This window comes from Lacerta agilis, chromosome 11 (genome assembly GCF_009819535.1).
Source record: "Lacerta agilis isolate rLacAgi1 chromosome 11, rLacAgi1.pri, whole genome shotgun sequence".
NCBI lineage: Eukaryota > Metazoa > Chordata > Lepidosauria > Squamata > Lacertidae > Lacerta > Lacerta agilis.
Window position 1 is genome coordinate 40,880,463 of NC_046322.1, and position 12,937 is coordinate 40,893,399.

The 12,937-nt window shown below is 38.1% G+C and overlaps 1 protein-coding gene across 6 annotated transcripts in view; it reads right to left on the reverse strand.

Moving 5' to 3' along the window:
- Positions 1–883: 883 nt before the first annotated feature.
- PJA2 (praja ring finger ubiquitin ligase 2) overlaps positions 884–12,937 on the reverse strand; it is a 38,624-nt gene continuing 26,570 nt past the window's right edge. For all 6 annotated transcript variants that reach the window (XM_033164815.1, XM_033164819.1, XM_033164814.1 and 3 more), the window contains 5 exons: positions 12,650–12,835; positions 11,537–11,648; positions 3,119–3,233; positions 2,766–2,887; positions 884–1,569 (listed from right to left, as the gene is read on the reverse strand). In XM_033164815.1, coding sequence (XP_033020706.1) covers positions 1,441–1,569; positions 2,766–2,887; positions 3,119–3,233; positions 11,537–11,648; positions 12,650–12,835 — 664 coding nt within the window. In that variant the 3' untranslated portion in view covers positions 884–1,440. The remainder of the gene's footprint in view (positions 1,570–2,765; positions 2,888–3,118; positions 3,234–11,536; positions 11,649–12,649; positions 12,836–12,937) is intronic.

The following is a 12,937-nucleotide window of genomic DNA, read 5'->3' on the forward strand; positions in this document are numbered from 1 at the left end:
AGAGCAGCAGTGCAAGGATACTATGGGAACTTAAATAATTAGTCCTACACCCTTTCCAAACAGAGTCCAGCTGTTATTTCTCTTCTGTTCTAGTAACTGTGAGCTGACATCTTTGTGGGTGAAGTATGGAATTATTCTCCCTCCCTACATCCCTATTTCTTACAGTGCTAAAGCACTGCTGCAAAATCTATTCTTACAGGACAAGTGAAGAATATACTCTGACAACTGTTTAAAAAAATGTAGCTGTTAACAGATCATTTATGTATAAGTGCAAAATCTTTTTCATATTATGCTAAATTAAATAAGAGCTGGGTAGAAGAACCCCGGGATGCGTCTGTTTCATAGTCTTTTACAGTAAAATAATACACCTGCAGACACTTCACTGTTCGAGACTTGCATAATTTCCCCAGCCATCACTATCATGGGTTTTGGATGTATTGTACAATGTATAAAGAGAACAGTTAGTGAGTGGATAGTGTGAAACCCAGCAGCTCATCCTAGTGCACACAGAATTTTAAAATAATAAAAATATTAATAATGAAGTCAGCAGAAAATTTGGAAGACTAATGCATTGTAAGATAACCTTAGGTGTCCTACTGACAAGGATCGCAGTTCTTTCTTTCCATTGTATTTCAGTAGCTTTGCAGGCAGTATGACCCCCTTTATAACCTCTCAACCTGGCCACTAAAATTTGCCTATAGAAATTCCAACAGCTGATATAATGAAAGCACCCAGCTCCCAAAGGTTTTCTATAGTCTGGATGATGTGCCCTCAGTTTCTACCACAGGCATGTCAAATCGTGTAGGATTATGAACTCCATAAAGCTGCCCAACTATCAGTTCTGGTTAGAGAAACACATGCTATTATGAAATCACAGGGAAGCTGAGTTATTATGCTTTTTTATTTCCAGTGAAACCAAAGTATACTACTGCTGTGATCACAGAACGTCTTCACATTTGATGCAAATATGAAAGAGCTATGTACAAAGTAATCAAGTGGCACTATTTTTAAACAAAAAGAAACAACCCAAGCCTCAATTATTATATAATGTAATAATAAACAGGTTATATGCATAACATCTGTAAGCTCCAACTGCACTGCAGTTGCATTACCTTGAACACAAGTGCCACATTAATGATCATTCCTTAAGACAAATTTAATATAAGCATTAGACATTAGTTAACAGCGACATGTTTTACTGAGGAAAACTAGTGCAAGCTTTTACTCCTTTTAGTCTGATAATTCTAGCTCTAAATGGTTTCTAAACCATTTAGAAAGGTCATACATTCTCTTTCTAAACTAGTATACTTTAAAGTGTTTTTAATATATATTTATATTTATATATATATACTTACATATAAACCAATTTCACATTGTAATTAAACAGGAGAAATTTACAGTAAAATTTGATGGTTCAAACTCTCTTTTCAGATGTTCGTTTTATTGTGTTCCTGATGTACTGTGGACTGAAGGAGTAGAATCATGATCAGGCAGGAAGGTAACTGTGGGAATAGATGTCTCTGGAAGCACAGGCGCAAGCACATGGCGGCATACAGGACACGTTCCGGACTAGATGAAAGAAAAGGCCATCAATCAGTTGTTGCAATGCACCTACAAGGAGGCCAGGTACGCCAGAATGCCAAAATGCAACGCCACAAATAAATGTAGATTTGTGGGTGTGAACAATGAGTGAGCAAAGCAGCCAGTTTGCTAACCTTAAGACCAGTGTCTTTGTGTACCTGCTTCTTAGGTGTCATGTCAATTTCAGAGGGATTTCTCTGGAATAAGCAAATTGGGAGACTGCCTTTGGTAGAGGTAGTGAAACATCGAACATAAAATGACGAAATGTGGCATTACTTGTGTTCAATATTTTAAGAAGTTTCTTATCACTACATTTTTTGTTTAAAGTTCACTACTATGTGAAATAGCCAAAATTCATTCCAGAAAGCCAATCTATATGCAACACTGCACTCACTACCCTCCCCTCCCCCTGGACTAGTGTCTTGATGAGGGCAGGTTAAGTTAACACTTGTTGCCACAACAAATGTTTAAATCTCAGGAATTTGTTAAGGTCAAGCAACAAATATAATGTAGTCAAATTTTCCAATATCTCTAACTTGTGTTTCACTGTAATCAAACTTTACAGTAAAGCTGTGAAATTTGCAAATATTCCAGAAACTGTGGGGGTGATAGTTTGAGATCTATTTGTAGTTCTCTGGGTAACTTGTTGTAGACCAGCAAGGACTGTTGATTCACAACTGTTTAACAATAGCAAACAAACAACCCCACTTTCCCACCTTTATTAGGCTGCTGAAAGAAAGCTAACCAGGAGTGAACTTGTGTGTGGAAGGACTGTTACTAAGGTTCAGTTCAGCTACTGAAAACAAATGCCTAGGATCAAATTGAACTGATCTTTATATTCTTTCAGTACTAAGTTGAAGCCTGACAATCACCACCAGCAGAGTTTTTCTGCCTTTAAACACAAGAACAATTGGACGTCTAGTCAATGAAGCATTTAAAAAATAATTAACATGGCACTGAACATATTCATGTAAATAGACTGGATAAAACAATGCACTTGTAGTTATACAATTAAATCTAACTTCAAAAAAACAGCAATATTATGATTGTATGTTTGTTTGGCATCTTCACAAAGTACAACTGAAAGCAAGTAGGAAGAAAGCCATGTCCACCGAGTGTCGTCAACGTTTCACAGAAATTGTGAGTTTTAAAGGAATTTGTTAGATTTCAATGCAAATACACACCTTTTGCAACCAAAGTGTTATGCAGGGCTTATGAAAGAAGTGATGACATGGAAGTTCTGTTACAATTTCTTCTTTGATATACTCGCTGCAGCAGATAGCACAGCATTGCTCCTGACCTACAGCTTAGGGAAACAAAGTACATATCAGCCTGCACTTTCAAAACCTAGGAGATCTCAAAGATTAAGGTGTCACAATTAGAAATATAAGCCTTCTAAGCATAAAGCTTTTGAAACTGGCCTCTAGTTCTAATTGCGGGTCAGATACTGCCATGCTAAACCTTGCAAAAAAACCACAGGCCACCATTATTTTAATCAGAATTTGACCGGAGTTGTGAGCATCTCATTTATGCTTACCATTGTGATCTTCTGTTATAATAATCTGTGGCAGACAGTCTATGCTCTCCTTACTAGCTGGTGGATGTGCCTGCTCAACATCAATTGCGAGGGACTCTAAATGTGCCAGAGCGGTCTAAAAAGATGCATAAGACAGATATAATTTATTCCTCTAAAAAAAACCATTTAAAAGGGTTGCATGTAGCTGAACAACTGCAGAAAAGGATGGGTACAAATTGACACACTTCTACATTTCCCCTCAGAAATGCTAAATTGATATAATATGTTTGAGAGATCTGGTTGTAAATATTAATCTCTGAGAATTAATTAAAGAATAAAATTTACTCCTTAATGAACATGAATCTATATTACTAAAGTGGATGAACCATCTGTCATCTTTTACTTCAGCAGGGGAGAGTGGTCCAAGTTCAACTGCCTTAGTAACAGCATGCCGCTATCATGGATTAGTCTCTCATTTCAACTACCGTATTTTCCGGCGTATAAGACAACTCCCAACTTTTCCAGTTAAAATATAGAGTTTGAGATATACTCGATGCAGGTTCTCCACCCGGCATATAAGACGACCCCCGATTTTTGAGAAGGCCAGAATATACAGTTGTTACCAGTTACAATAGTGGTTTGCATAGTTTAATTAAGCCATGCTTCTAAAACATACACTTCCCTCTTTGTGCCTTGCCCTACTTCAGCCAGCAGCTACATCTTCCTTTGTCACAACTTTGCTATGCTGTCCTTCTCCCCAAAACTGACTGTCCATGGTGCTCAGGGGGAAAGCAGTGGTTACATGCAGTACAATCTCTCCGGAAAATGGAAACCAGATGCCATGTACTGGTTTGCACATACAGAATGAGCTGCAGATGGGTGATCAGGTGGTTTGATTGGGCTGCAGAATTAGGAACTTGCCTGTGGTGCCACACAATTCGAAGATGCCTATGTTTGTTCAATATTACATCAAGATATTGAGTGTTTAAAAATTGAGAAACTCACACACACAATGGCTATTATTATTTAAACAAGATTTCGTATGTAAACTTCATTGGGTATGTGGCCAAGATAACCAAAACCCCTTTCCATAACCACAAGAATGCAGTACATTTTTGCTCTGGGGTCTAACTGCTTAGACTACATCCATATTTCCAATTAAGTTCTGATTGATTATGCATGGCCATTTTGGTGAACAGATGCCAAATTTCACCTTCAACACTGCATCGCAGTGCTTAGTCAAAAGGTCCATAAATTTACATTACTTCCCCAGAAAAATACTAGAATGGCATTATTATTCATCATCATTTACAAAGAACTTTGCAGTTCTTCAATAAAAAATAACATCATAGGAATATCTAAATCTATGAATTCTTTTAATACATAAATATTTATTCCATTAGACTACTTGTTGTTTTAACTTAATATATTTTAAAAGGGAAACTGTTAGAAAGTCTGAGAGAAAATATGTTCACTTAACCAAGTTTGGTGCACAAGTGTCGCTGACAATTGTGTCCTAGAAGATAAATAATTGAGATGAATTCTGCTGTTGTAGCAAAACTTATTGGACATTGTTTAAAAAAAAGTACTGTGGGAGATGTATTCTGATTACAAAACTACTATTCTGCTTGAAGTTGTGCAAATATCTGATAGAGCTTCATACCATTAATTCACCAGGCAATACAAATATTTATCAGTAACATCATTCTCTACCTACTTTTCTTACTATTATTATTATATCTGCATGTAGCAGAGTTCTGAATTTTCAAAATTGAGAAGATTGTCAAAATATGAGAAAATTATGAACTATTCTAACTAATTTATCCTTAGAGAAGAGCCTGTCTGTTATATTTCCTCTGATTTCATGTTTAGTGAGCATATTTTATAACTCCAAATTCACTGCACAAAATTCCTGAGCTGTTTTCAAAGAAGGCGCAAAACACGTAATGAGATGTTGTGACATGCAGTCACCAACCCTTCCGCCTTGACCTAAAGGGGATGTTCTCCCCCAGCCTTTCCACTACCAAGCCAACACAGAAAGGTTATGAACTCACAATGAGAATAATGTATTGCAAACAGTAAGAAATGCAGATCCAGCTGGTTGGAGATGCCACACTTATTAACAAACCTAGAATGATGGGAAACATAACACACAAACAAATCTAAAAGATTAACTACATAAGCATGATGACAAAGTTACTTCAATGATTTGGAAGATTAATCTTCTAAACATCTAAAAGAGTTAAAGAAAGAAGGAAATTATAATCTTTGCAGTAAGGCTGCCATCTTAAACTTAAAGAAGGAATAAAACAATTCAATGTTATATTAAACATTCGCTTACTTTTCCTTTTACAACTGCTTTGCAACACAATTTCAGTATTTAGTATAAGTCAGTGGTTCCCTAACTTTCCCCCTATGGACCACTTGAAAATTGCTGAAGGCCTTGGCAGACCACTTAATCATTTTCCTGTCCATTGTAGCAACTGTAATTCCACAGAATTCAAATCATAATAAAATAAAATGAATAAACGCACAATTCAAATCAATACAAATATTCAGTGTGATGGATATGACATCTCCCATCTTCAACCACAAATTCATAGATTTGTCACAGACTTATCTGAATGAAGTTTGTGATCTGCTGGTATAGGGCATGCAGCACACAGTTTCAACCTAAAACACATCAGCAGGGCACCAGAACTATATTTGACTTAGATAAAAGTTCTGTTGATGAGGGTAGAATACACCCAATACAATTTCTAGATAACATAGGAATGTAAGAAGTATTCAAAAGTATTCAAAAAGGCTAAGCCAGATCTAAATAAATAAATCAACAGCCAAAACTGCCACAAAATGACAAGTACCAATTATGGTATGGCATAAACATTTTACATTGTGCCTTTTCCAGGGAATTTGACTACCTGCGACTTACATGCAAAGGCTCTTGTGCACCGTAATGTTCTTGGAAAGGTCACTGAATCTTGCAGGAAGGCAATGACTCACTGAACCAGAAGAAAATAGAATATAAAAATGCTGGCGCCCTGCCATATTAAGTACATCATCTACATAGATGGAATGGAGGCAATCAGAAATTGCAAGTACCTATGGACACTGGTATCCCATTGGTATTTGAAAAGATTTAGTTTAGTGATGAAGAGGAGTAAAGCATTCTTTAAAAATGTTTACCCCCAAACTAAAGTAGCTAAGGAGTGAAATTTGTGAAATTTCAAAACATTTCAGTTCCTATGTAAACTAATGGCTGTTTCTGGTACAGTTATTGTAGCTATAATGTTACATTCTTTGCACAGCTCCTCTCTGATAAAGAAACACTAAGCATGTTATTTAAATGCAGCACATGGAAAAGGAATCTTTGTTTAAAGGTGTTGAAATAAATATATTGAAAAAGGAATAAAACATTCAAATGAAACAGAGTAGCGCTGACTAGTATATTTTCGCCACTTGAAAACAACTTCTCTAAGCTACTTATTTTAAGAGTACAGTGTTTTAAAGGAATTCACCTAAATGTTGATAACACAATGCTAAAAGTCAATTCTGAATTTCCCTCTTAGAACAAAGTTCAAGAAACTGAACCATCTTCTAAAAAGAGTTGTTAGAATCACAAACTTTTCTCTTGTTATAACAGATGAAATAAAAAACATTGAAAGAAATACACATAAGTATTTGGCAAAAGGGCAAATGGCTCGTTTTTAAATCAAATAAAATGGATAACTCATTTATTAACAAGGAATCACACAACTTATTTTTATACACAATGAAATCCTGTGAGACCAAAGCAAGACAGAACACATGCATATACTACCCACAAACATACATAGGCACACAAACTCTCTTTTTTCTGTGTAGAAATACTGACATGTACTTTGAAATGTATAATTTATTCAATTGAGGCTGGGAACGTAAGTTTCATTTATGTTACTGTAATAACAATTACATATTAAAATATCACTATCCTATATTTAAAGAATATTAAGTACATTTATTTAAAACTTGTTGATTTCTGCGGTACCTCAACATGTAATAAAGATTGTATGTGTGAACAAAAAAAAGTTTGGCATTATTCAAGAAAGTATCAAAAATGTCTACGGAAATGAGTACCAGCATGTGGTAACTTAGGGCAACTGCCAAGGTCCATCACAGCTGCTGCCAGGTTCCTGCTATCAATACTACCAATAAGTCTGTCCCAGGTAGCACGCTGGTAGCAATACCAACAAGGGACTTGTCAGACTTCTCTGATCTTACTGGTGCTCTGATCTTTAGGAAAACTAGTGTGGTACAGTGGTTAGTATTAGAGACAATGTTCAAATCAATAAATAAACATTTTCTGTAATCTACGGGTATGGCTGTCTCTCATCCCTCAACGTAAGTTATGCTTCAGAAAGTTGCACAGAAACTGAAGGTCTTAACTCCAAGAAATTAGTTTTTCCCTGGCCAGTATTATACAGGTGAAACTCGAAAAATTAGAATATCGTGGGAAAGTTCCTTTATTTCAGTAATTCAACTTAAAAGGTGAAACTAATATGAGATAGACTCATGACATGCAAAGCAAGATATGCCAAGCCTTTATTTGTTATAATTGTGATGATTATGGCATACAGCTGATGAAAACCCCAAATTAACAATCTCAGAAAATTAGATTAAATGAAATCAACAAAACAAGGATTGCAAATAGAACAATATTGGACCTCTGAGAAGTAGATGCATGCATATGTACTCAGTACTTGGTTTGGGCCCCTTTTGTATCAATTACTGCCTCAATGTGGTGTGGCATGGATGCTATCAGCCTGGGGCACTGCTGAGGTGTTATGGAAGACCAGATGCTTCAATAGCAGCTTCAGCTCTTCTGCATTGCTCGGTCTCATGTCTCTCATTTTTCTCTTGGCAATGACCCATAGATTCTCTATGGGGTTCAGGTTAGGCGAGTTTCCTGGCCAATCAAGCACAGTAATCCCATGGGCATTGAACCAGATTTTGGTACTTTTGGCACTGTGGGCAGGTGCCAAGTCCTGCTGGAAAATGAAGTCAGCATCCCCATAAAGCTCGTCTGCGGAAGGAAGCATGAAGTGCTCCAAAATCTCCTGCTAGAAGGCTGCGTTGACCCTGGACTTAAGGAACCACAGTGGACCAACACCAGCCGATGACATGGCTCCCCAAATCAACACAGACTGTGGAAACTTCACAATGGACTTCAAGCTTCTGGCATTGTGTGCCTCCCCATTCTTCCTCCAGACTCTGGGTCCTTGGTTTCCAAATGAGATGCAAAAGTTGCTCTCATCAGAAAGGAGAACTTGGGACCACTGAGCAACAGACCAGTTCTTTTTTTCTTTAGCCCAGGAAAGAACGCTGCTGACGTTGTTTCTTGTTCAGGAGTGGCTTGATAAGAGGAATACAACATTTGAAGCCCATCTCCAGGATCCGTCTGTGTGTGGTGTCTCTTGATGCACTAACTCCAGCCTCTGTCCACTCCTTGTGAAAGTCCCCAACACGTTTGAATGGTCTTTTCCTGACAATCCTCTCCAGGCTGCGGTCATCCCTGCTGCTTGTGCACCTTTTTCCTCCACACTTTTCCCTTCCGCATAACTTTCCATTAATGTGCTTTGATACAGCACTTTGGGAACATCCAACTTCTTCTGCAATTACCTTTTGAGGCTTTTCCTCCTTATGGAGGGTCTCAATGATGGATTTCTGCACAACTGTCAGGTCAGCACCCTTCCCCATGATTGTGATTCCTACTGAACCAGACTGAGAGACCATTTAAAGGCTCAGGAACCCATTGCAGGTGTTATGGATTGAACAGCTACTGCACCTTTTCACAATATTCTAATTTTCTGAGATTGTTAATTTGGGGTTTTCATCAGCTGTACACCATAATCATCACAATTATAACAAATAAAGGCTTGACATATCTCGCTTTGCATGTCATGAGTCTATCTCATATATTAGTTTCACCTTTTAAGTTGAATTACTGAAATAAATGAAATTTTCCACGATATTCTAATTTTTCGAGTTTCAGCTGTATATAACTGACTGAAGTTCATCCCATTTTACTAAATGGAAAACCTACATCTCAACAGCTTTTCCAATTATGCATTCAGAAGTCAAAGTGCTTTCCCCCCACTTCAGACATTAGCCAAAAAAATGTGTTTTCCGTTTATTCATGAACTCAACGGGGAAAGTACAGAACTATCTAGCATCTTGGGGCAGGAGAAGAAAAGAAAAAAAATGCAGAAAAAAGGATGTGCAGGATAATTTCAGCAGTGACAGGCACAATGATCTATTCATTTGAATATTCAGCAGATCTGAGCCCAAAAGCTCAGGACTGGTCTATATGCAACCTTGATGCTCTTTGCTCTACCCTCTACCATCTCATTTCTCCAGTAGTTGACCACATGTCCAAATTCTGAATCTACATTTTTGAAAACCTAAATCTGCATTATTCATTTAGACCACTAAACATTGCCATTTTAATAACGCAACAACATACAACTCAGCCAATTCCTAATTTAATTTTACTGAATAGAGAGAATCCAAAAGGCAACTGGCAAAAATGTCAATAAAGTGGCATTAATAGCAGAGTATGCAGACCCAATTGCAGGAAATCCAGGGAACATGTGAATATATTGCAGATTAGTATTATATGCATTACAATTGTATGTATTATATGCTCCCTATGCTGTTCAAGGGGTTGCGACGGAATTCGCTAGTTCAAACATATCCAAAGTACTTTCCCAGGCTATAATGGAAAGGATCCTAGAAACTATCAGGTTCACAATTGTTACAACAGCTGGTTGAAATATTGTTAGCCCAAATAAATAGAACTGGGTTAAGTTTTGGGAGGACGACTTTTCAACCTTCCTTGTTCACTAAAAAGCAGAAGTGTATTATATTTCTCATTACATTTAAGATTCCAAGTGTTCAATGACCTCTATGATCTCTAAACTTGGATTTAAATTACTTGTGATCATATGGCCTGTTCCGGTACTTATCCCAATAAAATTTAGTTATTTCAAAAACTAACTTAGGAAATAGCTGAATTTACCCATATCTGAAAGCCTGAAATGGATCTCCTACATAATACTGAACTTAATTACAGAACAAACTAGAGAAACTGTTATACTGAACAGCAGATGCCTAAAATTTGATACCAAGGGCTATCTCTATATACTCTGATAATACTTTGGTAATATTAAAGGATGAGCCACACTGCCGTATCTACCCACCAAACCAACGTCACCAACCCTTCCCCTTCCCCTACAACAGGTGAGGTAGGGACCTTGTGACATGATGCTGACCTCCAGAGGTGCCCCAAATGCCTGCAAAGCACAATGCAACTGCATGGAAATCTTTCGTCTTCCTTTCCAGCTCCTAAATCAGGGAGAGCCCTTGCCCTTCTCTATGTTCTATAGAAGAATTGCACCTCTTTCCAAAGTAGTAATAACAAACAGCTTGGACCAGCTTGGCTTTAAAAACATACAAACAAACAAAAACTTGACTTAAAATAGAAACCAATGAGTAATTTGGATCAGATGTCACAGTACTGCTGAAGCTGGGCGAGGTGGCCAATCCCTTAAATGGGAGACTAATGGCAGCCATGTGTAAGATGCTATACAAATATAAATATTTTTTTAAAACCTTGGCTGGATCTAGACACGTCAAAGAAGAGATTCAGTTAAACGCATCGTAAACTCAAACAGGGAAATCCGGTAGGGAAAGACAGGACTCCACGGCACCATCTGGAGCCAAAGTGTTATATCGCATATACAACGCATAAAAAACGCTTTTTCTTTACCAACCTAGCTGAGTCCCTTGACTTAAACCAGGGGGAGTATATAAACACATTCCCATGCTACAAGGGGGAATGAATAAAACTGAAATAACTGAGACATCCATCCAGCAACATATACATTATAAATAGAAATATTTCCAATATTTTTACATTGCATTTAAGACAATGCAGTACGCTCAATGCTCGTATAGCACACGTTGAATAGACAAATCCTGTTTTAATCAGAGCAAAATCGAAGGGCAGAATAAAGCTGATGCAGATATCTTTATACTCCCTTTCCTCATTTCTTCCTAAAGAGCAGTCCAAATTCCTTACACCATTTGCAGCCCATCTCCTGAGGGCTGAGCCTCCCCCCCCCCCATTTTTGGGTAGGGGCTGGGCCCCTCAAATGTTCAAAAAGCTAAGTTTGGCGTCCACTGACAGAGCCACTGTGCCTATAACTACCAACTGCTTGAGTCACTGTGGGGACAGTGCTACTGCATTCAGATGCTTCTTGTGGGCTTTCTCACAGATGCGATAAATATGAAAATGCCTAATCCAAAGTGGATGTTTGCACTAATATAAATGTAGCTGAGCTATGTTTTCCCTCAGTTTAACTAATCTTAAAATGAAAAGTCAGAAAAGTATTGCATTACCTCCATGGCCTGTGCCAGTCGTTCTTCCAGGGCCATATATGTAAGGAACTGGGGATCCACGTAAGAAATGGCTTGAGCAACACCCAAGCCATCACCAAATTCATCAAGCAGCCTAGGGGAAAAGCAGGATTTATGTTCTCAATTGCAATTAGATACCATATTCCCCCCCACCCCCCACCCCCCAAAAAATAAGGCTGTTACAAGGGGCTGCATACATTTGCCTCTCATGTTCCAGAACTTCAGATAGTAAGTTCTCAGTCTGAAAAACGAGGCACACAAAGAAACCTGCTGCTGCTGCCAGGAAATACAACCATTCAACAGGCTTGGCCTGGATATCTTAGAAGATGCGTACAACACAAAACCAACCTGATTAGCAGTATTTTCAATACAGTACCTTAACAGCCAAAATTTCTTTTGAGTCAAAAAGAGTTGGCACTTTTAGAGTGACTATAGTTCCTCTGGGAGGAATAAGTGAAAATGTGGTCTCCAGGGCTGGGCTTTAATAGGTTTTTCTTTTAAGTTGTGCTAATGAACACTTAGGTGGGAACTAGAGCTGAGCAGTCATGCAGAAAGTAAACACAAAAATATCTGCAGCCAAAGGAATTTTACTATGGTAATCCGTTAGTGAGTGGCAGACCAAATATTCCCCCTTTGCACAATTGGCCTTCCCAGTAAGTCCCCCATGTATGCCAAAGAAACAGGTGGCATGTGAAGTCAATCCTTAGCAATGGCCCAACATGCTATCAGGCCTTCCTTTTTGACATGGACATACAGTGTGTAAGCATGACTTGCCTCATTAAGCCTCCCCTCCCTTCATCATGCAACTCTCCAAATGCCCTCCCTCAAACCCAGGCACATTTTAATTTGCAGAGGGAGGAGGGAAATTGCAGTGCTATATAGCAATTGGGGAGCTAGCAGCACCTCTCTCTATGCTGAATTTGATTCAGAGGCTCACCAGATGCTGAGACCCAATGTTCATAATACATTTCAGTAGTTAAGTTAACCTGTTGCAGCCGCACAGAACGCTTACTATGCCATTTCTCAGTTGATTTTAATGCAGGCAACATGTGAGTGGTGAATGTCTCAAATAAGCATCAGCGCATGGTAAAGTACCTCCATTCCACGTCTAGATCTTCACTCATACTGGAATCGTCTTCCAGATTGTTGTTTCCATCCAACATGAAAAAGCCAGGATGCACAAAATGGCTCACTTGGTCATTTTCCTCATCGCTGCTGCTTTCAATTTCTTCATGATACTGCAACCAAGGAATTTCGCCGTCCTCTAGGGTAGTCTGTTCCCTTTATACAAAAATGAGAAAAGCTATACAAAATGAAAGTAAAACTACATGTAAGCAAGTGTACAGAGAGTGCTCTTCATTGGTGAATGCTTATATTATGTCC